Below are 26,311 nucleotides of genomic sequence, written 5' to 3' on the forward strand. Positions count from 1 at the left end.
TGCGCACAATAAACACATGTAAACAAATACATTTAGCATCATTTAACCACTTATTACACAACTGGAGTTGTGGAGAGCAGTGTTTTGGACATGCCAAAATTACATACAGTATAGCGAATACAAAATAAAATCCAAAAAAATGGACGAAACATTTTAAGAGATGTGTCATTGGACTGGTATGTGTGCAAATGTTTGGCCACTTGTAATAGGACCTCAAAGTTCCATTCTTCTGCAAAATTATTCTAATTAGGAAACCAAAGACACATTGATTTTCATCCATTGATATTTACAATTGTAACGCAGTTCATTTTACTTCTTTTTTAACTTCATTACAGTTAAGAGAGTGTTTAAAGAGTGTTTTAATACCACTTATAAAAAATATTTTTACAGTTGTAGGTAGTGTTAAGATTTTAATGGTGACAGTTGGACCCCAATAAAGATTATTTAATTTCCATTCTTTGTGATGGAAAATTTTTTCGTGTTGCGTAAAAGTTCCTCTTTACTGATAACATACGATGTGACTTTGACGCTGCAGTCAGACTCAAAAGAGGAAATGAGTCAGAGGGGTCAAAAGTGTCCATCTTAGCGACACAAATGTAACAGATGACGATATACAGGTGGCGGAGGTGGCGCGTTGTTAACCTCGCACTTAATTCTGAGCCTGTCACCTCTAACTGGATCCACATGCGAAGCAAACAGCTGCACCACATGTTGAGCTGCCTACAAGTCATTCTTTGCGTGTGTGTGTGTGTTAGCCAAGGTCACACTGGCTGCTTTCAATAAAAGCCCAAAGGACAGAACTAGAGATTCATGAACCCCGCTCCCCCCGAGGGGAAAAAAGCAATACATTGTGTTTAAGGAAGCACAGGTTAACACACACATTTGGTCAGACTGTGCCGTGCGGAAGTAATCTGGTGCATGTTAAGTAACTTCACTAGAATCAAGCTCACATTCCCACTCTTGACAAATCCACAGTGTCAAGTCAGCTGAGGTTAGTGTTGGGAAACCCCCCCAGGGACAATCCAGGAAATAGCCTGATCTTAAAAAAAACATTGGGAGTAAAACACTGTGGGAGGGTTAGAAGAAAAAGAGGTGGTGCTCCGTCAAAAACAATGCACAAGTTGAGGATTTATTACAATAACATGGGTGGGCATGGGTAAATGCGAACAATAATAAAAACACAGATCTTATCACCAGAAACCATCTTATTATAACAGGACAGGACACTCTGCCTCGTAGAGGTTTAGTACGATTTGGTCCCCAAAAAAATAATGCATTGTTATACTGTATGTTTCAGGGGGTGAGTTTAAAAGCTTTTTCATTGTAAATGACAGTTCTGAAAACAACACATTTCTACAAACAGTGGCTGAGGACATTTATGGTATGCACACAACTGTAGATGGTGTCTATTAAGGAGGAGGCCTTTATTTTGTTAGCCCAACAGCATAAGTCATTTTTAAGTCACTTTCGATTAGATTATCGGATCACAACACACACAGTACGATCAAAACTTTTAAAGGTTTGAGTTTTCATCTTCATGTGTGGGGTCTGTAACAGAAACAATATTTCAAGATTTACAAAAATCATTGTGTGTGTACCAGGCCTAAGATGTTAGGCTAATGGTTTTTGTAAAACAAAAAAAACAAATAAAAAAAAAGTACTAGGGTCTCAAATGGGTCGAAATTTTCCAGTAAATTTACGAAAAGTTTACGCTAACTTCTCATGGGAATTTAAACTCTGAAATCAGAGAAATATTCTAAATTTTATACTTTTTATTAATGAGAATTTATGGGCATTAACTTGGAAATTTAATGGAAGGTTATCAGATTCAACCATAAATTGTTTTTTTTTTTTTGCCATAAGCAGACATCTGTGCATACAAGCTCCTTGCCCAAGCGCGAGGGCATTCTTAATTGGTCTTCTTTTTCACATCACTTGAGCATTGGTGAATCTAAAGTTCGCTCGCAACTCAAATTGTGGCTCGCAAAACAGAGCAGCAGCAAAAAAAAAAGAAAAAAGGAACAAGCTCTCGCAAAGGTCTAAGAGCCATGCATGATGCAAGAAAAGAAAACCGGACCTGACCAAGCAGCAATGAACATGAATCTGCACACAAATGTACCTTCATGGCTGACCAGTTTGTTCTACACGGCAGCATTACAGCAATCCATTTTTCACAAAAGAGGTTTATTAGAAGACAGACCAATAGCATCGATCTGTGAAAAAATATGAAATTGACCATATTTGGACATACGGGGTTGCTTTCTGCTTGATGTATGATGTCCTACTAATTTCTGATGCCCATAGAGACACTACATTGCTTCATTGTATTATAAAAGTATATTTTAGAGGTTGCACTGATCACATGACCTGCAGGAGTATGTGCAGAGCTTCATTAGATCCATGAATAAAGCATTAGTTAGCCTCGAACTCCCATTAGCCCGCCGTCGTGCTTGGCTTAACGTAATGAGGTTATTCATTTACCAGATCAAAGCCTTAATTTAAATGTAAAAAGTGATTTTTATCAGCTTCCTTATCTGTGTTCAACACATGGCAATAGTTTTAGGAGTGCTTAGCAACAATAATTCATATTTATAGAAGTTTTAAAAGCATTTTATTCATGAGTACACTTGATTTGTGCATCAAGTTGCTCCAGAATTCAATTTCGGTAATCTGGGCCAAAGTGGAAATGAGCTGGTGGCGGTACAAACAACATCTGGAGACAAATCATTATTTGGGGGGCACTTGCGCCCCGAGTGGGGATGCAAGTGAATGCAGACAGGAAATTGAAAGGGGAGCGATGTGATTGCCGAGGTACCGAACGTGTTTTTCAGCACGTGTTTAGTGCTCGAAAAAATATGTGCCGGGAAACAGACAAAAAAGTTCCAGTGGGATTGCAAAAATCTGACTCAACTGAAGAAAAAAAAGGATTTAAGATGTAATTTCTGACATTTTAGTTGGTGGATGCCTCAGAATCCAAAGAAGATATTTTCGGAAAAAAGGTTTAAGTAAGCATTTCCCCCTGCGTGTGTGTGTGTATGAGAATGGTGGCAAACTGAATTCCCTCTGAAGAGGGACGATTCAAGGATTCTACTTCCTTTTCTCTCTCAAAACAATGCCAGTTCAATACTCGCTGCATTCCATAAAATGGGAAAAAATAAACAAAATAGCTGCACCCATCATAAATGTAAAGCATCCATTAAAAGATACTTAACAGGCTATCTATAATGTCACTGTGATCAAATTTAAGACCTTTCATTCACTAAATGTTTGGCAATATGGGCACAATATTAATATTTTAAGAAATGCTGCCATAGTATGATAAGTAAGACATTTTTAGTGATAACAGATTACAGGTAGCATTATTAATATATTATGGGAAAAATTGCTTTTTTAATGGCTTTTATACAAGTCGATGAGTCTTAAAAAAAAAAAAATCAACTCAGTAAATCTTCTGTGAGCTGCTCATTTCTGAAACTGTGAGCGAGCCATTCTGAAGTTTGCCGCAAATACACAGTACCGCCCCCACCGCGATGTGTCTGCCGCACGTGCCACAGATCCGCTACAACAGTGGTTCTCAAACCTTTTAAGCTGATTACCACCTCGAAAAATACTTGGCTCACAAAGTACCACCATATTGACCAACATTAAAATACAGTGAAGTAGTATGCAAAAACAAGGCAGTGGTTTTATTCGTAAAATATATATTTAATATTTTTGGCAGCCACTTTAGCATTATGTACAGTTTAAAAATATCACTGTGCTTAAATATAGGAAAGTAAAAATCTGTAATTAAACGATTTAATTAAAATTGATTGCACATAGACGTTAAATAAAATTTGTACCTCAATAAATGTTTGAAAATCTTTTTTCTAAATGACAAAAATGTGTGGGTTGCGTCAGGGAAGGCATCGGGCAGAGAAACTGTGCCGAACAAATCATCCGAGCAACTCACTGCAGCAACACTTGACAAGGGAAAACCAAAAGTCACGTCGTCGTCTTCTTCTATTAAATTCAAATGTAAAAGTTAAATACACTTGTACTATACTTAACAAATGTACTGCACTGGATTAAAAAATAAACTAACATTATGCAGTTTCAGCATTTAATTCAGTAAGTCTTTCCCATAACATGAGAGGGAGCTCGGGAGTACCACTCGTGGGAGAATCTCTGCGCTACACTGATTGCTGTATGAATGCTGAAATGCTGAAAGCATTCATTCACACATACCTCTGTTATTCTATTTTTTTATTCTACCCCATGTTTTGGCAGTCTTCTACATCCACATTTTACATCCGATTCAAATCGTTCCAATGTCAATATGTTCCAAAAATTCACACCACGTTTGGAATTTCTCATCACATTCCAAAAAAATTCACAATTCCATATTTTGTACCAAATAATTACCCATTCATTTCCAATAACACATTTAACAAAATACATTCACATTGTTCACAAAATGTTCAGCTCATTCAATTCACCTTGGGAACAATTTTCAACAATCCAAAAATTCCACATATTTTCCCACATTTTTCAACAACAAAATTCCCATATTAGGACATTCTACATTATTCCCTCCTCCGTCAACTCCGTCTTCGCAGTTTCAAACCGATTCCAACTACAATATATTTTCCACATTCCAAAAACTCCGACAGACCAAATATGTCACAACTTTCCCCAAATCATTCCACATTGTTAACCAACAAAATGTATACTTTCTAGGGCGAGTTCCCTCCCCCACTATAAGGACAAAGTGACGTCATTACGTTTGGCTATGCTGCTCAGTTGTGAGTTAGCTGTGCTTAGTTTCCATAACAAGGCCCATTTACCACTGCAGCATGGAGTTAGAAAGCTAACCACTGGCTACACCCTGAAAATGCGTCTTTTCTGGATGCCTCGATTTCCAGAACAGCTCGGTGATGTTTTTTTAAGCTCCCAAAAAAAAGAGGAAATAAAAAAGTGATGGCTTGACGTTTTAAAGACACACGTAGATGGAGAGCTGAACATCAACACCACCTCCCAAACCTGCAGTCCGCATTTTATCCATCTATACATCTATCCATCCATTTTCTTTAAATGCTTATCCTCACTAGGCTGGAGCCTATCCCAGCTATCTCCGGGCGGGAGGCAGGGTACACCCAAAACCGGTCGCCAGACAATCGCAGGGCACCTAGAAACAAACCATCATTCGCACTCACATTCACACCTAGGAGCAATTTAGAGTCTTCAATCAACCTACCACGCATGTTTTTGGGATGTGGGAGGAAACCGGAGTGCCCGGAGAAAACCCACGCAGGCACGGGGAGAACATTCAAACTCCACACAGGTGGGGCCGGGATTTGAACCCCGGTCCCCAGAACTGTGAGGCAGATGTGCTAACCAGCCGTTCACCGTGCCGGCTGCGCATTTTATGGGTAAGTTGACTTGTGTGCTTGTTTTTATGATTATAGTCCACAATAACCATTCAATTTTGAAGTTGAGCCTCCTTATGTGATTTTACATTGTATAAGCCATCACCCCCTTTTGGCGCATCCATTTGACACACCCACAGCGTCTGGGAGCTGAGACGTGGCCCTTATTATTCAAGTTTTGAAACCTGATTTTATATATTTAGCAATGTGTTCTTTTATTCATTTAAATTTAGTAGGCTTGTTAACATTCCTCTTCTCTGTGGTGTGTCGAATTTACATGCCATTTTTTTGGGCCTGCTGATCGCCACGTTTGACTGAATACGGTCGAACGTAAACGGAAAATACATAAATACAACATAAACACACATACATAAATACATAAACACAGCCTGCCCTCGCTTTGCTTACCTGCATGACCTGGAGGATGCGAGGCTTCTCGAAGTGGAACTCTATGTCCACGCTGGCCTTTCCAAGAACGTCTCTGTTCCAGCCCAGGTAGTCGTAGCCGGGCCATACCCTCAACTCCTTGCTCTCCATGAAGTCGTCTCCTCCCAGGACGCCGTCACACAGCTGACCCAGGCCGCCGAACTGCACCCTGCATGACAGTGCAATTACTAGGAGTAGGAGGCTCAAAGTACAATTGGGCAATTCATAGATTTGGTAGATTTATTTGAGTTTGTCAGGGTGCATTTTATTTATTCATTTTTTATCTTCCGTTGTTCGAAGTATATCCCCGGTGACTTGCACTTCTTACTCTAACAACATGGCTGCGAACAGAGAGGAGCTAGTTTACAAAAGGACATTCAGTGTTGCCAACTTAGTGATTTGGCCACTCTACGACAATTTTTTTTAAAAAAGGGACTTAAAGTAAATTAAAGTCACTGATGGTGTAGTGGTACACTCGCCTGACTTTGGTGTGGGCAGCGCGGGTTCAGTTCCCACTCAGTGACTGTGTGAATGTGAATGGTTGTCCATGTCTATATGTGCCCTGCAACTGTCTGGCGACCAGTTCAGGGTGTAGTCCGCCTTTTGCCCGAAGTCAGCTGGGATAGGCTCCAGCGCCCCGCGACCTTAACCAGGATAAGCGGTGTTAAAAATGGATGGATGGGATAGAAATTTTTTTTTTTTTTAATTTGATTCGTCGCTTAATTGGAATAAAATTATTATTTGATTACTAAAAGAATCATTAGTTGCAGCCCTAACGAGGAGAAATGCAGCAAATTTGAGAAAGGGAAAAAATACTTTTTTTAAAGCTAAGGTGGGGGGGGGAACGAGTAAAATTACAATTCAGATTTTTGTGAGAACGAAAAAAAAACAAAAAAAACAAATGAAATTAGGCTTTTTCTGGGGGGGGGGGGGGGAAATTATTTTATTATTTTAAGGCCATATCGCCAAGCCATGTGTACACGTTTACACACAAACACAGCAAGGTCAAACTGACTCTCCTGTCTCCCATTAACATACATCTGTGCAAAAATACGTCTGGATCGCATCAAAATGTGTTAGCTTACTCATAAGCAAAACATTTCGGGCCCATTAACTGCACGGCCTGAGCGAGTGTGACCCTGCCACGAATCCTGGTGCAGCACGTCTAGTGGCATGCCAAAACGTTATTGCCAGGAAACGCGCCTCGAAATCCCTGAGCAACTACAACAACACCGCGGGTCCCCTTTCCACGAGGAAAGAGCTGGCCGCCATCCTGATCTTCCATCTTTGGGAAACACTTGCTTCTAATAGCTGAAACTTTAGTGTGGAGTTGAAGACGTGGTACTTACCCTTGCTCTGTGCTGCCATCGTAGGTGGAGTCGTTCAGGTAGACTGGCAAGCCTGACAGATTCATGACGTGACCCACTGGAGCCGTGTAAGCCTTTAACCCATCTAAGAGAACGCGGGACAGAAGTGGGCATGATTGTAGAAATGCCGACCATTCATCACAGGAGCACACGCTGCATGTTCGCCTCGAACTGACCAGACGTTCGCTTGCAATCAGCGAGGCGGGGAAATGCTTGTTCTGGTTTGAAACTAGTCAAACAAACCAAAGGTTCTGTTACTCGGGTCCACGCACCCTTAACGGATGAGCTAATCAGGCTATGCGGGCATCAACAGCACTCTGCTACACATAATAAATTATTCCTGGCAAAATATTTTACACATTCAAGAGCAGTTTTCAGTGGGCTAAATCATAACATGCATGAACACTGCTGTACTGCATTTGTCAATGTACCTTCATTCTCAGTCGACCAATCAACAAAGTACCGCACCACTACTGTTGGTACCAAGGATGCCAACAAGTGGTACGGTACAGGCAGTTGGTTTTTTTTTTTGTACCTCTTAACACCGTTCATAAGCTGTGGCAGTAATTTTGCATGAGGGACAGGGAGGGCAGTGCCCCACCACATCCAGCAAATGTCATTGCGATGAAAATTATACACTATTATGGTATATTGATTCAATTGTAATATACATACAGGTGCATCTCAATAAATCAGAATTTCTGAAACTTAAAAAATATATATTTCAGTCATTCAATTCAAAAAGTGAAACTCATTACAAACTGCAGATTCACCTACTGTATTTTCACGACCATAAGGCGCACTTAAAAGTCTTACATTTTCTCAAAAATGGACGGGGCGCCTTATAATGCGGATGTGTGCACAGAGTTCCAACATCTATAAATGTTGTTGTGTGAGGAGCGCTCCCTTGACTTTTTTTTTTTTTTACTGCTTGACTGACTGGGAGCATTTGCTGCCGACACGCTGCTTATACAGAGGAAAAGCGGACGTGGCTGATGACAGCATGCGGATGTAAAGGGGGAAGGGTGCGTGAAGGAGGACGCTAAAGCCACACCCCCAGTAGGTATATAGCGCCGCGGTGTGCATTGTGCAAAACAACATCGGTTTGGATAAGGATCCCCGAAAATGGCACCTACGAAGCACAGTTTAAACTCCAAGCTATTAGTTACACGGAGGAACATGGGAATTGAGCAGGCGCGAGAGAATTCAAGATCAAAGAGTCCATGGTTCGCAAGTGGAGGAAGCAGGAAAACGAGCTTCGCCAAGTCAAGAAGACAAAGCTGAGTTTCCGCGGGGAGAAAAAGAAAAACAAAACGCGGAAACAAGGCGAGGTGGCCGGAGTTGGAAGACCAACTCGAGCAATGGATTAATGAGCAACGAACAGCCGGGAGAAGCATCTCAAGTCACCATTCGACTGAGTGCAATAACTCTGCCATGTGCAGCAAGTGAGGAAGCTTGCCATCATTCCGGGAGGCTTGACATCAGTGTAAACAGGGCGTTCAAAGTGAAGTTGTGAGCGGCGTGGAAGCGATGGATGACAGATGGCGAACACAGTTTTACTAAGACTAGGAGGCAGCGCCGGGCGAGTTACGCCACAATTTGTGAATGGATTGTGGATCCTTGGGCTAACGTGTCTGCTTGCCATATGTTCGAGCTTTCGTAAAAGCCGGCATCATTTCTGAGGAGCCGCACGGCAACGAGACTGACTCGAACCTGGCGTGTTTGATTGAGAACTTGCCCAGCTGTTCATTTCGGATACAGAAGATCAGGCCTTTGATGGATTTGTGGATGAGGATTGATAAAAGAAATAACATGAGTACATTGTTAAATACTTCAATAAAATACAACCGAACAAAGTTTTGCTCCCGCTGCCTTTTTAAAAACATTGTTTTACCGTGCATGCATGCTACTGTATGTTTTAACCTAGCGTATGTTTTACCATGCCTGTGCCCAATAATACGGTGCGCCTTATGTATGCGTTAAATACAGAAATAGACCCCGTAACTGAGACTGCGCCTTTCAATGCGGTGCGCCTTATGGTCGTGAAAATATATTTATTTATTTTTTGGGGCAGCCACCTGCTTTTCTATTTTCTTCTGTTTTTCTGACTAAGTTTTATTCCACCTGTTTTTCTGATCATTTTTTTTCTATTTTTCTGACAAATTTTTTTCCCACCTGATTTTCTGACAAATTTTTTTCCGAGTTATCGGGAGACATCGAACTCACGTGAGAACCTGCGAACTACAAATGACTCTTTGCGGACTCACTAACGGCGGATTACTGCTGGGCCGGGATTGTGGTACATACGCCGGCGAAGCCAATTCCGGCGCCTCAGTTGCACACCATGCGGGTCCAGTATTTTCATCAGTCTCCTGATCGTCTCTTGAGTCACCACGTAGCCAGCCTGAATGCATTTTAAATGCATCATCTTGTATCTATGGAGCATATCATATCTGTCCAACTGATTCTGGACAAACATTGCTGTATCAAGCAGATCTGAATGGGCTTTCCTCCTGAACAAAAGCAAAGTCCGCAGGTGCCTGCGTAATGTCGACAAACTAATAACAATACCATCTATGTGACTCAAAGGCAGGAGTATCTCCCAGTGTCTTAAACCCATATCAAAATAAAACTTGATCAAACTAAATAAGCCGGTCATGTTGCTTACTACGGAGTCCACAAAGAGTCACTTGCGGTTCGCAGGTTCACGCGTGAGTTCGATGTGTCCCGATAACTCGGAAAAAAATAGTCAGAAAAACAGGTGGGAAAAAAAATTGTCAGAAAAACTGAAAAAAATACTCAGAAAAAAATTATTCAAATAAATTACTCAGAAAAATTTAATTTTTTAAATGTATTTATTTATTTATTTTTCAAATCCAAGTGAATGCAACACGCTTCCATAGGGAAACAATCCCGAAAACACTAATTGGCAACTTATCCCTGCTTATTCAAGATTTTATGGGGTTTGAAAAACAAAAATAAATTACCCCCCAATGCAATTAAAATGGGTGTCAATTATCAGCGGATTTTCGCTATTCAAGGTCCTACCCATGCCCTATCCCCCACTAATAGCGGGGATCCACTGTATATTGATTCACTACATGCAGAGTGAAATATTTAACTAATTAATAAAAATCTTTATAATTCTGATGATTACAGCTTATCAAAAAAAAAAAAATCAAGTAATTTCTAATATTGAAATTCGGGAGAAATTGGACTTAAGAGTATTTTCATATACGTTTCACTTTTTGAATTGAACTACTAAAATAAATTATTATTATGCTTGATATTTTTATTTACTGAGATCCAATTGTTTATATAAACCTGTCTCAAAATGCTTATTGTGCCATTTTGTAGTAATTTCCTCAATGTACAGTATTTCTGCAGTATCTCCCTGTCCTTTATCTGTTGTGTGTGGCAGCCTTCTGCCCAAATAGTTGTTTTACTGGCCTTTGTACCTTACATATTCTGCCAAGTAACAAGCGCTACTCAATAAATAAATCATGTTGATGTGCCTTGTAACCGGAAAATATACATAATTTCAGTTTTCAAGTTTTGTCTGCGTAGCAAGTACAGAAAGTAATGCCTCTACAATTTTTAGTCATAGGCCACTGCATACCATAACAAACCCACTCCAACTGTGCTGATTGGTGCAAAAGCGGCCATAATAAGACTATAATAAACCTCATCTCCAACTCCAGACAATCAGACCTGAACAAACAAACCCACTCAAAGTGCGATGACTGGTGCAAAAGTGGCCATATATGCCTAACCTCCAGACAATCAGAACCGACCCGGCTCAGACGCCAATAAGCCACTCTACCAGCACACAAGAACAGGACAGCGCTGATCTTGAGGCGGTGAGTGATGAACGAGGGATGTGGGACGTGACTGCAGAAGAAGTGAGCACTCATAAATACAGCGAGTGCTTGGGGGTTTTGCAGAGAGCAATGCTATTTATCAGAGGGCAGACACTCAAGCTGGCAAACAGCGTCCTGCCTGTAAATTGGATGCAATCTCTCAAAGCGATGCATGGGACAGATGGAAAAACACACACACTTGGAATCATTATTATTGACTAAATCATTTTTCACCCACTGCAAAAGGACGCATACCCACAATGTGTCGGACATTCGAACTGTGCATGAGCCTACTTGACACCTAAAGTCCGGTATGTTTGGCGACTGTGCTCATAGGAACCTTAAGTGCAGCAGAAATATTTTTTGTAACCTTGCCCAGATGTGTGCCTTGCCACAATTCTGTCTCTGAGCTCTTCAGGCAGTTCCTTTGACCTCATGATTGTCATTTGCTCTGACATTGACTGTGAGCTGTAAGGTCTTATATAGACAGGTGTGTGGCTTTCCTAATCAAGTCCAATCAGTATAATCAAACACAGCTGGACTCCAATGAAAGTGTAGAACCATCTCAAGGATGATCAGAAGAAATGGACAGGATATATATATATATATATATATATATATATATATATATATATATATATACCCGAATTAGATATACACAGCAAAGGGTCTGAATACTCATGGCTGTGTGATATTTCAGTTTTTCTTTTTTAATAAATCTGCAAAAATTCAGTTTTTTCCGTCAATATGGGGTGCTGTTGCTACATTAATGAGGAAAAAATGAAAAATGATTTTAGCAAATGACTGCAATAAAACGAGTGAAAAATTTAAGGGGGACTGAATACTTTCCGTACCCACTGTAAATGAACACTGACCTTTGAACAGTCATCTTTATAAAGTTGGACTTTTGATGGAACATTCAACTATCTGGTTTGTCATATGAAGATGAAGATGAATATTGTCTAAATTGTGCGCATTTGTCATTAGGTCAACATCATGGTTAATACCAATGTAACTGCAATGTACAGTGGTCCCAGATGTGCCTTGAAATATGGGTGACGCGATTTAGGAGCCGTCGCTCGATCAGGCTTATTCCAGACCTCTTTCAAACCAGCAGTCCTCTCAGTCGAGAATTTGAACATTGATTTCATCAAAGGAATAAATGTTCCTTCTTTTTGAGATGCAAATGCACTGCTGACACTGGACCCACAGAGGCTGCCCTCCTGCGTTTCTATAAGAGATGATTGGTCTCGCTAATGTCAAGATCACTGCACTCCATAAACAACATTGCTGAGGTTGTTTCTAAGGATTTGGTCCTTGGGGTGAACCAGCGTTTGTGGGTGCTGACTAATACCATCACTCCTCTGGCCAGTTACTTTTGATAACCACCACATTGCACAATGGAAATAAAACAGAACAACTTCAAGTAATTCAGTCAAAAAAGAAGTCCACGGCACATATTTGGAAGGAATAACAATTAAGCCTTCACCACGTGAAAAGGTAAGATTTGTCAAGTCAGGTCACATGACATCCACTTACCAGTCCACACACAGCCGTACAGTTCCACTCGAAGGCAGACGCTCATGACCCTGTCGGCCAGCGGGTAGAAGCGCACCATGCGGGCTACTATGGGGGGGCCCAGGTCCTTCAAAACAACATCGTAGGTGTTCTCGTTCCCGGACACCACCTTGGAGGAACAAGCACAAATATTCACTCACCCACGACATCGCTCGGCAATCTGTTTTTGCTCATTTTTGGCTGTGTTTTGAATCATTCATTCACTCTGGAATCATTCTTTACTTCTTAATCACGATATAGGGACTTTTATATAGGGGACTATATCGTTTATTCATCAGTTACCAAAAGTGGTTTTGGAGCACCACGCAGGTCGTCACTGCTGTCGCATAATTACAACGTACCGGATCAATGTCCGTTGGTGGACCTTCCGTAATAAATAATGAGCAAATACAGTACTGTAAATACCAGGACCTGTCAAAAAGTAAAGAGCCCAATTCAATTTAAGCTACTAATAATTGATTTTTTCCCCCCTGAAATTTGTAAGGTTTGTATTTTAAAATACTTGAAGGTTGCTTTTAAAAACATTTTGTTTAAGACTGTCAGGAGAGCGATCCTGCTGGGGACTCACTCGTTCTTCTGGAGAACTTCAATGACAGTAAGCCCTGGAAGGTTGGGATTGGGAAGAAGCCGTAAGGTGGTCGCAATCCCCAAACCCGTTGGTGGACCCTCTAACACACGCTGTTTGGTCCCTGTACGACTGGTGTCAGAGTTTGGTCCACATTGCTAGCAGTAAGTTGCATTTGTTTCCAGTGAGTGTTGGACTCCGCCAAGGCTGTCCTTTGTCACCAATTCTGTTCAGAACTTTTATGGACAGAATTTCTAGGCTCAGCCAAGGTGTTAAAGGGTTCCAGTTTGGTGACCTCAGTATTACATCTCTGCTTTTTGCAGATGATGTGGTTCTGATGGCTTCGTCAAGCCATGATCTCCAACTCTCGCTGGAGCAATTCGTAGTAGAGTGTGAAGGGGTTGGGACGAGAATGAGCACCTCCAAATCTGAGACCATGGTTCTCAGTCGGAAAAGGGTGGAGTGCCCTCCCCGGGTCAGGAACGAGTTCCTGCCCCAAGTGGAGGAGTTCAAGTATATCGAGCTCTTGTTCACGAGTTTGGGAAGAATGGAGCGGGAGCTCGACAGGCGGATCGGTGCAGCGTCTACAGTGATTTGGACTTTGTATCTGTCTGTCATGGTGAAGAAGGAGCTCAGCCGAAAGGCTAAACTCTCGATTTACCTGTTGATCTATGTTCCTACCCACACCTATGGTCACGAGCTGTGGGTCGTGACTGAAAGAACAAGATCGCGGATACAAGCGGCCGAAATAAGTTTCCTATGCAGGGTGTCCAGGCTCTCCCTTAGAGATGGGGTGAGAAGCTCGGTCATCCACTGCTCCTCCTCATAGAGCGTAGCCAGATGAGGTGGCTAAAGCATCTGATTAGGATGCCTCCTGGACGCCTCCCTGGTGAGGTTTTCCGGGCACGTCCCACTGGGAAGAAGCCAAGGGGACGACCCAGGACACGCTGGAGAGACTATGTCTCCCGGCTGGCATAGGGGACGCCTCGGGAACCCCCTGGAAGAGCTGGACGAAGTGGCCGCTCCCCGTTTAAGCTGCTTCCCCCGCGACCTGACCTCGGAAAAGCGGAAGAGAATGAATCAATGAATGACAAAAATAATTACAAAGCACTTTATGTCCATCTGTGTTGTGATGGTAGCAACTTCACTGGCTGCCCATTTACACACTGCATCTCACACACAAGATACTCCTTTTCACATTGAAAGCCATCAATAACATCACCCTTGAATATCTCACCAACCTCCTCCACATTAACAGACCACTCTTAGGTCATCCTCCTCTGTTCAACCTCCCGCTCGTCGAACACCACGGTGTCACGAGCCTTCAGTCGCTCAGCCCCCACCTCACACAAGGAACCTTGACTCTCTCGGCATCACATTCAAATCATTACTCAAAACCATCCATCCATCCTTCTGTACCGCTTATCCTCATTAAGGTCGCAGGCGTGCTGGAGCCTATCCCAGACATTTATTTTACATTAACTGTAACTATTTTAATCTTGTATTGATTCTTCATTTTGTGTTTCTTAATTTTTATATTGTTCTTTTGACCCTTTGAGGTGACATTGAGTGACGTGTCGTTAAGAAGAAAAAAAATAAATAAAAAAGCATTAGGTGTTGCTCTACTTACATTAAAGACATTTTCACCACAACTCATGAATTTATCACATTCAAAGAATCAGAAAATACCCCAGAAAGTGGAAATCCTTGTTGTTTTGGCGCAATGCATCATGGGAGATATTGCTTTTCCAGTGCTCGTCATCGGCTTTTCACTACTTTTCAAGATGCTGAGGTGGATTTTTTCGCCTGTGGTTCCGAGTCGGAGGTCACCCGGGAGAACACTGGCTTCCGTTGGGCATGAATTCATGAAGACTTTGAGACACTTGCCGTTTGGGCTAATTCGATTTATTGAACAAGCCTTAGTGTCATAACAGCTGCTTACATAGCCAGAACAACGAAAAAGCCCCCGAAAACCCCTGGATCTCAGTTTATCAAGGTTTAATTCTCTGGGCGTGGAATTAGCCCCTCCCTGGGTTATGGAAGATGGTCGTTCCTCATGACCATATTTGGAACCACACCCACGTTGGGCGTCTCACAGTCTAGCTAAGCTCACACCTGGTACCCTTATCTTATAAGATGCAAAACAGTCCTCTTTGCAGACCGGGACGCCTGTTGTGAACCCAAGACATGTTACTGTCGGGCGGAGAAGGAAAACCCTAATAAACGTACAAATGGTTGAAGGAAGTCCTTTGATGTAGCACTACAAAGAAAAGATGGTTGGCTTGAATACAGATCTCCAAACATTTGGCCCTCTCAAAGGAACTCTGACTTCGGCACTATTGAAATATACTACAATGCACTGTGGAATACATTGAAGGCATTATACACTGAAGGCTATAAAGTACACTCACTACACATTCGAAACAAAGCACAAAATGGCAAACTCACTATATAGGGCAGTAGATACCAGAAGTGGGAGACTCGAGGCAAATGACTTGACTCAAGTCAGACTTGAGTGACCAATTGCGTGCTTGGCACTAAAACGTATATGAAAGATGACTTGAACTACACGACTTGACGAGTCATCCCGTTTACATTTGAAAATCTGGACTTAAGCTAGTATGCTAGTATGGGGGGGGAAACACGCCAAAAAACTATTTTTGGGTGTCTTGCACGGCATAAATCTGAGAACCACCACTATACCATGAGACGGAGTGTTGCGGCAACATAAAGCACGTATCACGGATGGAGATCCAAAGATAATTGCATTTTGATTCAAGGATTACATTTTTGATCAAATTGGGAAAAAGAGAGAATGCAACATACAAGGTTTGCTACTCAAAAGTAAAGGGACACAACAATTACGACACTAAATGTTATCTGTCTCTATAAAACCTACAAACGTAGGTAAGCTACTGTATGTTGACGTCACAATTTAGCTCACTAATAGCTGGTCAAACATTAACTAAGCTTCATGTCAGACATGCATTGACATAAGACCAAGACGGAGACTGAAACTTGAAACTATACCATTAAAAACTGCAATTGTGAATGTGTTAAGCATAGACATGTATACATACGTGCCGCTTGCAATGGGTTGACTCGTATACTGTATGCTGTGTTGTGACTGAGCAAAATGTATGACTTGACTTACGACTTGGTTAAACTTACTTGCTTGGTATTATTGGGGATTTGCTTGATTTTCGCCACAGTAACTTGGGACTTCTGTAAAACTTGGAGGTCAAGATTTGAGACTTACCTTGCCCATACCTATATGTACCATGCTCCCACCTTTGCTATATACTAGTGGATAGGGAGTGATTCCGAACACAGCCTTAGTGTCCCGGCCACCCAAGTCTTGGACTTACTATTCAGGCCGTGTCATGTTCTTTATCGTAGAAAAGCTCAAATGAAATGGCTTGAAGGTGCCAACTGATTTCAGAGTAAAGCGACCCCAGTGAGGATAAGCGGTAAAGGAAAAGGATGGATAGATGGGGGTCGGGCAATATTTTGCAGTTACTGCATTTGAGCCAAGATTGACACTGGTGTGCTATCTTTAGACTTATCTGAGGCAGATGAAGAATAATACCGTCCTCTTTAAAACATTGTTGCTGGGAGGTCCAATTCCCACTGTAGAGCACACAAGCTCAGTCCAGAGTTGATCACTAAAGAAAACATTGGACAGGGAGCCAACAATGGCTGCTTTCTGCACAGGTGTGGCTTTGTATTAAGCTGAAAAAGCCCCACTGGGCTCTTTTGTTACAGCTTGGCATGGCTCCACTTACAAAGTCATACAAGATGAATTATATATAAACGACAGGAATATGAAGTCCTGCCAACACTAACACTTAATGAACACGCTTCAATTCTATCCTTACTTCCTGGCCCCAGCGGTCCTTCCAGGTGATCCATCTCACGCCATCACGAGAGTAGCGAAGGCGATAACTACGGACAAACTCCTGGCCGTGCCCGTCGGCATGGCGACCCTGGGTGCCCACCAGGGCCAAGAAATGCAGTTTGCGCAGGTCCACCTGCAGGAAAATGGGAATCAGTCAGTTTATCTTAAAGATGGAGTAGGAACAGACGGCGTTCCGACCATGCTTGAATTAGTGGAACCTTTGTAACATTTGAAAGTGTGTATTAACGATTCATTGACAGAATCGGACAGTCTTGATGTATACTGTAGGTATAGCAAAGGGTATAAAAAGGTAGTAATTTTATGTATTTAGCTCATTAAATAGTTGGTTAATTCATTTATTTAATTACAAAAATAAAACATTCGTAAAATTTAAAAAATGACAGATGTAAAATGTGTAAAGCATTAATTTATTTTAGAATACAATACATTTTTGTTCCCCACATATTCACGATTTGCTACTCGCAAATTCATGTATTCGCACTTATCCCGCATTGTTTGCATAACAATTCACCCCTTTGCTGTTGTTGTGCTCAGGCCAAAGGCATATCTAATATAAAAGTACCGCTTTGCCATACGCATCTATAGGCAGTTGTAAAGCTATATAGGGGGACATCAATTACTCGCCGGTTTTCACTATTCGTGGCAGGGCTCAGTCTCTATCCTCCAGGAATAGTGTGGGAATATTGTAATGCAATTAAAAATGAGAATAGATTGTTATCAAGTTTTAAACGCATTTTTTGCATCCACATTTAACTATTTTTCCTCATCTATGAATGGCCTGGGTCCGTTGTCTGTTTTAAAAATAATTATGGCCCACAAAAGTTTACAGATCCCTACTATATGGTTGATATAACAAGTTTACACAGCCTTGTTTTTATGATATAAAAAATGTCATCAAGAGAAATAATTTCATAACCTTTTCAACCATTGTGACTTCTAATCTGTACAAAAAAAATGAAATCTTTTAGTAGTAAAAATAATGTTGTACAAGTTCACAGCCTCTTACAACTGGGGATGTGGCTGTGTTCGGAATTAACCAATCCCATTCAAACTTGTTAAATGGGAGCCAGCACACACCATGCAACTGATTAACCCCAAATTAAGTTCAGATGTTCTAGAAGGATTTTCCTGACATTTTCTGCTTACTTTAAATTAAAAAAGTGCCTCTGATGGTGTCACATTTTACAGCACAAGCCGTAGTCAGCAGGCAACACGGCATTTGAACAGTGAGTATGTAGAACTTTTATACCCACTGTAGATGCTTATTTATACCCACTGTAGATGCTCAGAGAGCTGAAGTAATACTGTACATGGTTCAAAAGTTTGTATTTTTCCAGAAAACTGTGGTCACATTGTACGACTTGAGGAGTGTTGGAGTCTAAAAGTTTGACTGTATTCCAACGTAACATTACTTGTGCAGACGAGGAGTAGGCGAATGAGATTATAAATCAAAGTGAGCTGGCCGCGTGCCGCTAACCTGAAGGTATTCTGATCCATCGGGGAAGACGGCGCCTTTGGGGCACCAAGCTCCGTCCCCTTCTCCGGTGCTCAACCTGAAGACGGACACAGGTCTCATTTACATCAGGTGACAAATGATGGCCATCTAGCAAAAGGACAGTATGTAATAAAAAAACAATTAACTCGACTGTTCCCACAACAGTGCCTGCAGCATGCACAGGTTAAACCGAGAGCTTGGTACAAAACAAGCCAGTGCATAATGGCTTCCGCAGCGAGAAGCCGCCCACATACAAACAGACAACGCTGTCTGCAACCACTCTTAAGAGGGGAAAATGTACAGAACACATGCACATCTGAAAGAGAGGAAACGAAGGGAGCTGGACTCTGTGTTACAGCAGCTCTTCTTGGGCCACCACACACACACACACACACACACACACACACACACACACACGAATTAACAGCATAAATTTCCTCCTAGGACGCCCAGCGCGTTGCTCAGACCACCTAAAAACCAATCATTAAATTGATGGCGTCATGCAGACAGTGATGCTGCTCCCCTCAGAGGGTGAGCTCATGCAGCAGGAAACAGCCAGATGATTTCACACACATTAGAGGCCCGTGATGGGAAGATGAGCAGGACTGGGCGTCAACTGCTCGCCAGCTAATTGCATTAATGCATTATATTGCTTCTAGGGGTGGGAATTGCAGAACTTAAAGACAATATCACGCTATAGCAATGGAGCAATAATAATATTGGAAAGCTACAAAATGGACTCCCCCCCCCCCCCCCCCCTCACAATTTTCCCATAAAGATATAAGAGGTGCAACAATTAATTGACTAATCGACAACTAATCGATTATCAAATTAATCGCTAATTATTTTGAAAATTGATTACTTATTTCAGAATCAGAATCATCTTTATTTGCCAAGTATGTCCAAAACACACAAGGAATTTGTCTCCGGTAGTTGGAGCCGCTCTAGTACAACAGACAGTCAATTTACAGAACACTTTGGGGACATAAAGACATTGACAAAAAACAATTGTGCAAAAAGATACAGAGTCCTCTAGCACTTAGAGCAGTTCGAATGACTAATATTGCAATAGTCCGGTGCAATGACCATTGTGCAAAGGGCGCTGAGACTTCAAGGAGTGTATGCGGTTTAAAGTGACGAGTAGTGCGATCATCTGGGACAATGTTGGTTGTGCAAATGTTACAGATACTCCTCAATCAGTGTGCAAATGGAGCAGATGCTAATCTGGCATGAGTGGTCAGTATATGCAAATAGTGCAGCATGGCGAGCCATTCACGCTCTGAAGAGTAAATATTCTCTGATTTCTTTATTCCTCTATGAAAGCAGACTGATTATCTTTGTGTTTAATCAAAATAAGAGCTTTTCAAACATCTGCTTTGACTTTGGAAAACAATGATCAACATTTATGCCTATTTTCTAACATATTACGGACCTAATCAGTAACTGGATCTCAACCAGTTTATGTTTTTGCATTTTCTACATTGTCAATTTGAAATAATGACCACATTTTTTCATAAAGGGCTAGAAATATATTTTTGATATGATAGCTGGGATTGAAAAAAATAATTGACACATTAATTGATTATTTGAACAACTGTTAGTTACAGCCATAAAAATATATCCATCCATCCATTATCTGAGCCTCTTATCCTCACAAGGGTCGTGGGAGTGCTGGAGCCTATCCCAGCTATCATCGGGCAGGAGGCGGGGTACACCCTGAATTGATTGCCAGCCAATCGCAGGACACATATAAACAAACAACCATTCACACCTATGGGCAATTTAGAGTCTTCAATTAACCTACCATGCATGTTTTGGGGATGTGGGAGGAAACCGGAGTGCCCGGAGAAAACCCACGCATGCACGGGGAGAAAATGCAAACTCCACACAGGCGGGGCCGGTCCTCAGAACTGTAAGGCAGACGCCCTAACCAGTCGTCCACCGTGCCGCCCATAAAAATATAGTCTGATAAAAAAACCAAATAACATTTCTGTCAGGAGCAAGCTGCTAAACACAACATATAGTCTGTGTCCAATTAAAAAAAAAAAAAAAAAGCATGTAGCTCCAACTTTTGAGTTTGAAACAGAAAAAAATTACAAATTACTAAAATATAATATGAATATAATTACATATATTAGAACAATATATAAAATAAGTTATACTGTAAAAATAATAACACACAATAAATTGTCATATTCAATTCCAATGAAAATGTATCAGGAAAATTCAACTTTTTGGACAGTGCCGAGCAGCACGGTGGAATAATGGGTGGCACATCTGCCTCTCAGTCAGGAGATCTGGGTTCGTATTGCCACTGCCAGTTCAGGCTTTACCCTGCTTCTCGCCCAAAGTCAGAGATGAAGGGCGTTCACTCTACATCCATACGATATAGTTTGTACCTCCTGTCACTATTGTACGATTCCCATTTTCTGGAAGCTTTAATGCTGCAATACAGCAATCGTCCGTGTATACATCCTTTCCCTCCCCTTTGTTCTCAAATCTTGCTTTCAAATTATTTCTCCCATGTTTTTAGCGCCATCTCTCCTTGCTTGTTTACTTTACCGTCCGTCCAGCGCGCCGTCCGTCTTGGCGTTTCCCCCGTGTCTCCTAGAGCGCGCCGCAGCTAATAATCATTTCCACATGGTTGGACTCTCTGCCAAATGGGCGCACGCCCACACAAACTCGACGTATCGCTCCTGCACATGGTTATTAGAGCGCGTTGCGGGACCTAACCTGCTCTCACAGCCTTTGCTGCCAGACAGATAAGTAGGTAATGTGATTACAAACACACACACTGTCATCTTCTGTCAGAATAAGCCTCAAACAAATTGCTTTAGGATGGAGGGGTGGGGGGGTCCATACATGATCTTCCATTGCAACGCGTTGTTTGAAATAAAACATTTGAGAGATGTTGAGCAGACTTGCCTATTACTGAATGGAAGAACTTGATGCCTCTTATTTTGCACGTTTCGCCTCACTGCTGAGGCATTTCTACACAGCGGTCATCGAATCAGTCCTGTGTTCTTCCATCACAGTCTGGTTTGGTGCTGCTACAAAAAAGGACAAACTCCGACATGCTAAACTGCTGAAAGGATTGTCGGTACCTCCCTACCCACCCTTGAGGACTTGCACGCTGCCAGAACTAAGACAAGAGCGTGCAAAATCCTCTCGAACCCTCCACATCCCGGTCACCAGCTCTTCCAGCTTCTTCCCTCAGGTAGGCGCTACCGATCAATGCCAACTAGAACTAGCATACATGCCAACAGCTTCTTCCCTCTTGCGATCAACTTCTTAAACACCTAACCTACAATTCCATTACAACATGCTGGCAATTTTTTGACTTGAGTTCGTTGTCACATTCCTGTGGGGCCAATTACACATTACTCGTGCACTCACTGTAGTTGTCTCGCCACGCTGCACTATTTGCATATCTGTTGTTGACCAATACTGGCCACTCATGCCAGAGTAGCATCTGCTCCATTTGCACACTGACTGAGGAGTATCTACAACATTTGCACAATCAACATTGTCCCAGATGATCGCACTACTCGTCACTTTAAACCGCATACACTCCTTGAAGTCTCGGCGCCCTTTGCACAATGGTCATTGCACCGGACTATTGCGATATTAGTCATTCGAACTGCTCTAAGTGCTAGAGGACTCTGTTGCTGCTCTAAGTGCTAGAGGCCTCAATTGTCTAAAAAAAAAAAAAAAAAAATGTACCAGCATTACCAGATAACTATTAACCCTTTATTGCTCAGTGACTGTATTTTTGTCAATGTCTTTATGTCTCAAAGTGTTCTCTGTCGGCTCCAACTACCGGAGACAAATTCCTCGTGTGTTTTTTGGACATACTTGGCAAATAAAGATGATTCTGATTTAGCAGAAATAAACGACGTTGAGTGTCATCATCCTGTACGCACACTATTATTGAAATGGCTGCATTGTATTCTTGTTGTCGTTCCTCTTGGTGGTGCAACAGTAACTAAATATACATGGCCAAAGTAAGCCTACAAAATCTTTAATTACAAAATAATAATTACATAAATTAATTAATGTTTCATTACATAAAAAACATTTTTTTCCCCTTATTTCTTCAGTTGCTTTTCATTCTTGCACCCTTTGCTGAAAACTACTTTTCTGCTTCCTTCCCTTTCCTGCCTTCCAACTCCTTGAACTTTTACCCTGGCATCTTTTCTTTTCTCTCTTTCTCTCTCTTTCCTTCCTTCCCTCCTTCCTTCCTTCAGCTGCTTTTTAATTATTTCTTTTTAAATATTTGCGTAAACCTACTTGTCTGTCTTTACCTCTTTCTTTCCTGCCTTCTTCCACCTCAGATGTTTTCCTGGAATTGTTTCTATACCTGACCTCCTTCTGTGCTGTCCTCTTTCCTTCCCTTCTTCCCTCTTTTTAGTCACGCATTCTTACAGCCTTCCTTCCACCACACCTGTTTTTCATTCACATTTTTCTATGCCGCTCAAACCTGCTTTTCTGTCTTCCTTCTACTTCAGACTTTTTTCTTCTTTCAGTCCTTCCCTGCTACATTCCTTTCCGCTTTGCCTCCTTAGTTCCTCCTTCCTTCCCTCGTACCCACTTTTTGTATCCTTCATTCCTTTGCTTAAAACTACTTTTCTGCCTTGCTTCGGTTCGGGGCTAGGCTAATCCTGCGTGCATTGTTCTTGAGTAAAATTATTTGCCATTATTCACGGTAGTACCTGGAAATAATTAATAGATCTAAAAAGTGTATACCTAATTTTGACCCACGCTTTAACATAGAAGAAGCAGTTAACGGCTGTGAAAATAATTGACTGACTGGTTCAACTCACTGACCTTGCATGTTTGGCCTCGGTGGAGTCTGACCAGGCACTGGAGGCGGTGATGTCAGAGTCTTGGATGCTGCCATCCTCCATCCCCAGGGCAAAACGACACTGAGCTGCTAGAGATGGAGAGACAGGAAGGGGATGCAGAGATAAAAAGAAAAGGGAGAGAAGACCCATGAGCCACATTGCTATCGCCGTAGAGCTTAAGTGTGCAAGAAACTGAATGTCGCCATTCCTTGCATCAGCCAGCATCATTGGTCACGGAGCATTGGCTTGTTATGTCATTGTTGGGAATACGTCCGGACTTTGGTGTTGCATAACAAGAGAATTCCAAACTCGCAATAAATTTGCTTGTAATTTCGCCGTTTTGCTCCGGTCTGTCTTGAAGGGAAAAACATTTTCCCCGTCAAACAGACTCATATTACTTCCCTTATTTCTGTCATCAATTACTTAAAAACTCAGCAAGTTAAAACCACACCCGAAGTATTTGTTGGCCCACAATTTATTTTTAAGGGTGGGTGGCAGGCTGATCAATTACCAATTGGTCTTATTGTGTTTAACATATTAAGTTGAAGAATGGCTTGCGACCAATTCAGGGTGTACCCCGCCTCTCGCCCGAAGTTAGCTGGGATAGGCTTCAGCACGTCCGCAACCCTTGTGAGGATAGAGCGGTACAGAAAATGGAAGGATCAATGTCAAAGTTGCCCTTGAATCCTTTGATTTTTCTTTATGCAGCACTTGAAGGAAAAAGTTTGGACACCCCTGCTTTAGATGCTCATTGAACTGCAATTTGGCTACATGCGAGGGCATTACAGGAAGTAAATATACTGTAAAAACCCATTAAAAATTTTTTTTAAAAACAATATAGCAGTGCAACTGAACTGCGATATTAAAAAATCAAGCATTCTTATCTTTGTAAAGGCAGCTTATGTTTTGAATCTCATTCACGTGTACCTAATCAAATGTCGTTTGAGTGTCTTTTCAACGCAAATACGAACAAAACATTCATAAATGTTCATTTCTTTTCATCAAGTCCTGGACAAACAAGTGCAAGTGTGCAAATTAGGCCAGTGCTTCCCAACCTTTATTAAATCAAGGCACACATTTTCCATCCATCCATTTTCTGAGCCGCTTCTCCTCACTAGGGTCGCGGGTGTGCTGGAGCCTATCCCAGCTGTCATCGGGCAGGAAGTGGGGTACACCCTGAACTGGTTGCCAGCCAATCGCAGGGCACATAGAAACAAACAACCATTCGCACTCACAGTCATGCCTACGGGCAATTTAGAGTCTCCAATTAATGCATGTTTTTGGGATGTGGGAGGAAACCGGAGTGCCCGGAGAAAATCCACGCAGGCACAGGGAGAACATGCAAACTCCACACAGGCGGGACTGGGGATTGAACCCGGTTCCTCAGAACTGTGAGGCTGACGCTCTAAGCAGTCAGCCACCGTGCCGCCGGCACACATTTTAAATGAGTAAAAAAATCTCACGGCACACTGCCAAATAAAAATGTCATGAAAAGCGTATACAGATGTTAATTGCCATCTACTGGAAGAGCATTAAATTATTGTGCCTGTCACTATACATTGGTAGCATGCATTATTTTTCAGAAAATAAATAATTTGGATAATTTCCCGTGGTACACCTGAAGATTTCTCATGGCACACCAATGTGGTTGGGAATCACTGGATTAGACCTCGGGCAAGGAAGGTGACTTGTCCCATCCATGACAACACCCTTCACATTCCACTTTTTGTGCGATCCGACGCAGCTCCTGTTACACTTTAGCCCTGACGGTGGGGGATTTGCAGCACAGGGAACAAAAGGAGTGACAAAAAACAGGGCGCTGGTGGTAGGAAGACAAGCTAGCACTCTCGGGGGGTCTGCGACAACTCCGTTCCGGCGGCAGACAAACGATCCAGATAGCGTGGGATTACACAGACAAGCAGGCTGTCTGCTCCGAGGGGAGGGTCGCGTGGCGATAAAGTAGAGAAGGGTACTTACAGGAGAGGAAGGGAGAGCAGGAGGGGGCGCTGTCATTGAGTCACCACATAGGAATTTGGGGCCGAGTGGCAAACGTTAAAAAGCTTATAGGGTGGAGCACACGCACATGCTTGATCCACACCCATTAAACAGGTGCCCACGACATTAAATCAACCTCATATCACAGTGCCACTCAACGGTTTCAACTTTCCTCTACACATTTTACACATTCCCCTTCATTCATGCGAAGACCCTCAATTGCTTTATTTATATTGTCGTTATTAGGATCAGGGCTAACCCTAAAAGCAATTTAGTAGGCATGTTTATCATGAGTAGACCAGTACAAGATTTTCAAGAACCCATGCCTGAAAAAACAGGAAGTCTGATATTTTGGTTTGAAGCTGCCTTTTTGAGGTCTTCTCCCCAGGGGTCTTCAGAGATTAACTCGTCCAAGAAAGTTTGTCAGATTGTTACAAAATTTGAACCACAACTCTATGGAACTTGGTAGGGATGTCCATCATGAGAAGACTCCAGAACTCATGCCAGAAAAGGAACAAGGCCGCAGGTGAGCTGGAGTCTATCCCGGCTGAGTTTAGAGGAGGGTACACCAGTACGCCAGCCAATCGCAGCACACAGACAACCCACCATTCACACGCACACCTACGGGCATGTTTGACAATGTAGAGGTGTCAATAAACCTAAAATGCATGTGTTGGGAATCTAGGAGGGAGTCGGAGTGCCAGGTGAAAACCTAAGCAAACACCGCCAGAACATGCTAACGGCACAAAGCAAGGCGGGGCCGAGATTCAAACCCAAACCTCAGAACTCTGAGGCCGACAGGCTAACCACTAGCTCGTTGTGCTCCCTCTGCATAGAGAATCAAGGACATTTCT

The 26,311-nt window shown here is 42.1% G+C and overlaps 1 protein-coding gene across 6 annotated transcripts in view; it reads right to left on the reverse strand.

Moving 5' to 3' along the window:
* The window catches only part of ddr1 (discoidin domain receptor tyrosine kinase 1), a 79,577-nt gene that overhangs the window by 18,083 nt on the left and 35,183 nt on the right, over positions 1-26,311 (reverse strand). For 5 of the 6 annotated variants that reach the window (XM_061674362.1, XM_061674363.1, XM_061674361.1 and 2 more), the window contains exons 3-8: positions 23,446-23,551; positions 18,601-18,676; positions 17,083-17,235; positions 12,601-12,748; positions 7,184-7,286; positions 5,817-6,003 (exon numbers count right to left, since the gene is read on the reverse strand). In XM_061674362.1, the coding sequence (XP_061530346.1) occupies positions 5,817-6,003; positions 7,184-7,286; positions 12,601-12,748; positions 17,083-17,235; positions 18,601-18,676; positions 23,446-23,551 (773 nt within the window). The remainder of the gene's footprint in view (positions 1-5,816; positions 6,004-7,183; positions 7,287-12,600; positions 12,749-17,082; positions 17,236-18,600; positions 18,677-23,445; positions 23,552-26,311) is intronic. The other variant, XM_061674360.1, reaches the window with a different exon arrangement.

This window comes from Phycodurus eques, chromosome 4 (genome assembly GCF_024500275.1).
Source record: "Phycodurus eques isolate BA_2022a chromosome 4, UOR_Pequ_1.1, whole genome shotgun sequence".
In the NCBI taxonomy this organism is placed as follows: Eukaryota; Metazoa; Chordata; class Actinopteri; order Syngnathiformes; family Syngnathidae; genus Phycodurus; species Phycodurus eques.